This window comes from Corvus kubaryi, unplaced genomic scaffold, assembly GCF_017639235.1.
Source record: "Corvus kubaryi isolate FWS band 111438036 unplaced genomic scaffold, C.kubaryi_AGA036_p1.0 split1-131, whole genome shotgun sequence".
Classification (NCBI taxonomy): domain Eukaryota; kingdom Metazoa; phylum Chordata; class Aves; order Passeriformes; family Corvidae; genus Corvus; species Corvus kubaryi.
In genome coordinates this window covers 30,240,995-30,245,852 of record NW_024582073.1, presented here as the reverse complement: position 1 = coordinate 30,245,852, position 4,858 = coordinate 30,240,995, and the positions used below count along the sequence as shown (strand labels likewise).

At 69.9% G+C, this 4,858-nt stretch overlaps 2 protein-coding genes across 2 annotated transcripts in view; both read left to right on the top strand.

Moving 5' to 3' along the window:
- TLX2 (T cell leukemia homeobox 2) overlaps positions 1-3,361 on the top strand; it is a 3,996-nt gene extending 635 nt beyond the window's left edge. Inside the window, exons 2-4 of the mRNA XM_042053433.1 lie at positions 6-48; positions 2,498-2,735; positions 3,145-3,361. Of these exons, the coding sequence (XP_041909367.1) occupies positions 6-48; positions 2,498-2,735; positions 3,145-3,361 (498 nt within the window). The remainder of the gene's footprint in view (positions 1-5; positions 49-2,497; positions 2,736-3,144) is intronic.
- Positions 3,362-4,335: 974 nt separating this feature from the next.
- LOC121676761 (alpha-internexin-like) overlaps positions 4,336-4,858 on the top strand; it is a 1,693-nt gene continuing 1,170 nt past the window's right edge. Inside the window, exon 1 of the mRNA XM_042053692.1 lies at positions 4,336-4,837. Within this exon, the coding sequence (XP_041909626.1) occupies positions 4,433-4,837 (405 nt within the window). The 5' untranslated portion in view covers positions 4,336-4,432. The remainder of the gene's footprint in view (positions 4,838-4,858) is intronic.

The window sequence follows — 4,858 nt, the reverse complement described above, 5'->3', positions numbered from 1 at the left end:
TCCCCTGGATGGAGACCACGCGCCGCATCGCCAAAGACCGGCTCTCAGGTGAGCGGGCGGGACGGCTACCGGCGGCTACCGGCGGCTACTGACGGCTCCAGGGACTCACACGGCACCGGCGGCTCCCGGGGTTCCGTCGGGGCGGTGCGGTGCGGTGCGGTGCGGCGCGGCGGGCGCGGCGCGGCGCGGGTCGGAGCGGACGCGGGGACCGGACTGGGATGGCGACCGTGCGCTCCACAGGTTCCCACAGCGCCCGGTCCTCGCCCGCCGCCGTCGGGGCCCGCGAAAGCGGCTCGGGGTAGACGCGGCCACCGGAGGCTCCACCGCGGCACCGGACAGAGTCCGGCAGCTCCGGGTGGAGCCTGAGGGGTCCCACCAGGCTCCGGTCTCGAGCTCCACTCCGTGTCTGGTCCTTTCCCCGGTTCGGAGGCGCCGGGTGGCGACCCTGTCCCACTGTAACCGGGAGCTGCTGGAGGCTGTGGGGAGCCGGGGTGTGGGGTGGGTGCTCTGTGGGGTGCGGAGTGAGGGCTCCCTTGGAACGCAGGGTAGGGTGGGGGGCTCTGCGGGGTGTGAGATGTGGTGTGGGGGCTCTGTGGGGACAGGATTGCAGGGTGGGGGACCCACCGTGGGACTGCAGGACAAAGCCTGTCCATGCACAGAGCAGATGCCCCAGCCTTGTGAACCCCGGACGGTGGGCGCGGTGGTGGGGAGCATCTGTGGGGTGTCTGGGCATGGGATCCCAGATCTGAACGTGCAGGGATCAGTGTGGAACACTCAATGCCGGTGCTGCGGGAGAGGCCAGGGCGGCCCTGTGGCGATGCAGGTGTTGGGGAGGCGGCGAGGGGCTGTGGTGCTGCCGGTGGGGCTGCGGCTGCGCGCTGTGGTGGGGGTTTAGCACCAGTGCTGGGGCGAGGGTGCTGGTTGCTGCACCCCCGAGTAGCAGGAGCGGGTGCTGAGGTTGGGGTCCCGGGCACTGGGGCCGTGTGTGGGTGCCGGAGACCCCCGGCCTGGCTCGGCTCTGCTCCCGCCCAAGATGGCGGCACTGCCACGTCCACAGTGTGTGGCCACACGCGGGGACAAGGCTGGAGGCCGTGCGGGGCTGGGGGCCGAGTGCCGGCCGTGTGGGCGATGGGGCGGTGTGGGGTGGGAGGCTGGGGGCTGTGGTGGTCCCGCCCGGGCGCCAGCAGAACCGTGTTCGCCTCCCGGCCCACCCAGCCATCGCAGCGGTGACGAAGCACCGTCCCCGCGCAGGGGTGGCGGGTGACGTCCTCGTCTCCTGCCTGGCGCCAGCGTTGGGTGGACGGGGCGGCCCCTCCCCGGCACGGGGTCTCCCAGCCGCAGCCATCACTCAGCACCGCTGGCCTTGGGGTGGGCTGCGGGCAGGAGGCATCTGGTCCCGGCGAGGGGCCGCCCCGTGCGGGGAGGGGGCGCGGGGGCCTCCGTCCCCCCGACTGCATGGCTCCACCTGCGCCAACCGTGTCTGCCCCCGCCGGCGGCCAGGTGGCCTCCTGGGTGCGGGTGGGAGGGAGGGTCTGTGGGCGCCAGGGGGTCCCTGGGCTGCTGTGGGGCTGTGCCCCACATCCCTGTGCCATGGGGGCCTGGGGCACCATGGCTACCCATGGTCCCGGCCATGTGCAGCCCTGCCCATGCGGTGCTGGCCCTGGTGACGGCTGTGGTGCCATGGGGATATGGGGCCATGGGGTCATGGCTTGGCCAAGGCCGCTGCCAGAGCAGGAGGGGTGCAGGCGTTGGGGGCTGACCCCGCCAAGCCTTCTGTTTCCTCCATGCTCTTCACTACTCTGATGCTCCCTGAAGCTCTGGCAGCTTCTGGGGCTGGGATGTGGCACGCTGGCCTCACCGGGGCTGGCTCACACCTCAGCTGGGCAGGGACAGCCCCTTCCCCGGCCCCTGGCACTCGGGCAGCTGCTAGTGACCAGCTCAGGCACTGCTGGCACATGGAAAGAGACACTGTCTGCCTCCCAACAGCTTCTGCGGTCCCATCCCCTCTCTGGCAGGGCTGGGCGGCCCCTGCAGTGCCGCGACGGCTCCTCGGGGGCTGCGGCAGGGCTCGGTGTGAGGGGAGGGTGGTTTTGTGCGGTCGGAGCCTGATGGTTCCACATCAGTCCTGTGACGGGGCCAGCCCATTCACCCCGACATTCCAGTGCCGACCGCTGGGCTGGGGAGGGATCGTGCCGTGGGGTAGGAAAGGGGAAGGATCCTCCCTCCTGCCATGTCTTGAGCTGCCCCCGGGTCCCTGGGCTGGGGGAGTGGGTGGGGACGACACTGGGTGTCCCCCTCCCCTCCTCTCCCAGGCAGCACTGGTGGCTCCCCTGGAGCTCCAAGTCGCAGTGGCCCCCCCAGAGCTCCTCATGCCAACGTGCCCCCCTTGAGCTCCCCATTCCCATGGCCCCAAGCCCCCTGACATCCCCCCAGGGTCCTGCTCTGCTGTGCTTTGCCGGGGTCCCCCTGAGCCCACATCACCCCGCTCTCCCCGCAGCCGCGCTGTCGCCCTTCGCGGCGACACGGCGCATCGGGCACCCGTACCAGAACCGGACGCCGCCCAAGCGCAAGAAGCCGCGGACATCCTTCTCCCGGGTGCAGATCTGCGAGCTGGAGAAGCGCTTCCACCGGCAGAAGTACCTGGCCTCGGCCGAGCGTGCCACCCTGGCCAAGGCGCTCAAAATGACGGATGCCCAGGTCAAGACCTGGTTCCAGAACCGCCGCACCAAGTGGAGGTAACAAGGATGGCCCGGGGGTAGCCGCCTCAACCATGAGCCCCCCATCCCTCTGACAGCCCCAATCCCCTCATCCCTCTGTCAGCCACCCCAATATCCCTCTGTCAGCCACCCCAGTATCCCTCTGGCAGCCCCAAACCCCACATCCTTCCAGCAGCTGCCCTGTGCTGCACCCAAGCCCCACGTTCTGGGAGAGGATGGGACTGGGATGAACCAGGAATGGATGGGATGGGCTGCCCATCACCGTGGCACCCCCTGTGCCCGGCTGGGTGAGGTCTGCTGGTGTTGTGGGATGTGCCACAGTGGCACATGGCAGTAGTAAGGAGATGAGGGGCAGGGCTGGGGGGCAGTAGCCCACTGGCACGTGGCAGTGCCAGCTGCGGTCCGTGCCAACGGTGGGTGTCTGCAGGCGTCAGACGGCGGAGGAGCGCGAGGCAGAGCGGCAGCAGGCCAACCGGCTGATGCTGCACCTGCAGCAGGAGGCTTTCCAGAAGAGCCTGGCGCAGCCGCTGCCGCAGGACCCGCTCTGCATGCACAACTCCTCGCTCTACGCCCTGCAGAACCTCCAGCCCTGGGCCGAGGACAACAAGGTGACGTCGGTCTCGGGGGTGGCCTCTGTGGTGTGAGGGCCCTGGGTGCTGCTGATGTGCCTGGAGGTGGCAGTGGGAGCCCGGTGGGCTCTGAGTCTGGACCATGGCAGGGAAGGGGCTGCAGCTTCCTGGGAGCCCCCCACTGGCAGCCCCCTCCCTGCTGTGGACAGCCCCCCAGGACCACCCAGGAGGGAGGCTGAGCCCCTGTGGTTGGACTCAAAGCTTCACCAAATCCCACCTGGAGCACTGCTGTGGGCAGCCCCCTGCCTGGACCCCCAGGAGCCCGGGGATGGACCCCCACACCCTATGGACCTCTGCAGCTCCCTGCCTGACCCCCAGGAGCCCAAGGCTGGGCCCCTGCACCCCACAGATGTCTGTAGCCCCCTGCCCAGACCTGTGGGAGTCAAGGGCTGGGCCTCTACACCCCATGGACACCTGCAGCCCCCTGCCCGGAACCCCTGGGAGTGGGCCAGGAGTGAGCCCCCACACCTGGCAGGGTTCTGCAGCTCCCCCACCAGCAGCTCCGTGGGTCAGGCTGGCTCCCCTTGGACCCCACAGCCCCCAGCCCACCTGGAGCAGGGCATGGCTTGGACCTCCCATTCCTGGTGCTGGAAACCCCCCACCCTCACAGCGGGGTCTGCACCACCCGCACCACTTGCCTTATCCCGGTCGGAGTTTGCCACCTCCGGCTTCCATCTGTGCCCTCCGGGCTGGATGAAGGACCGTGCCACCCCAGCCCCCCAGTGGTGGGACAGACTGATGGCCTGGGCCCCCGGCCCCCCACCCACTGGTCTGTCAGCTCCCTGGGCCTGGACGTGCCCCCGCAGCCCCCCGCCATGGACTCGGGGTGCCCCCCATACCGATGGATCGCACCAGTCCCCGACTCCCTGCGGGACTGCCATCACCTCCCGTGGCCTGAGCCTTGGTGTGACCCACAGGACACTCGTGGGGTGCAGAGGGGCTGAATTCCCCTCCTTCTGGGAAATCGCTGCACCCCCTCCTCAGTGACCCCCTAAGTGGGGGTTCCCCCCGCCAGGACCATCCAGCCCGACTCCAGCCTCTGTTGATGATGATGGAGGGAATGAAGGGGGAAGGGGTGTAACAGCGATGACCTTGACCCTGAACTCGACCTTGGCCCCCACCCCGCCGCTATCCACCATGCTGCAGCCCCTCACCCCACTTTTGGGGGACAGGCTTCTGCCGGCTCCCCCTCTCCGTTGCTACCGGGAGGAGTCGGACACCCGGTACCGGCGGGATTGGCTGCGGTTCCGTGACGCGGAGGGGTGGAACCGCATTACCACCGGGATGAGCGCGGCCGAGGGCCGGCCCCGGTGCCGGTGGGGCGGCGGCGGCGAGGCGGTGCTCCGTGCCCGTGCTGAGGCCGCCGGTTACCGGAGGCTGCTGCGAGCCCGAGCCGCCGAGGTGGAGGCGTTGCGGGGGGCGGTGGGCGCGTTACACCGGCAGCTGGAGGGGCTGCGGGACCGGCGGAGCGGGGAGCTGGCCAAATACCAGGTGCGGGATCGGGGGGGGGGG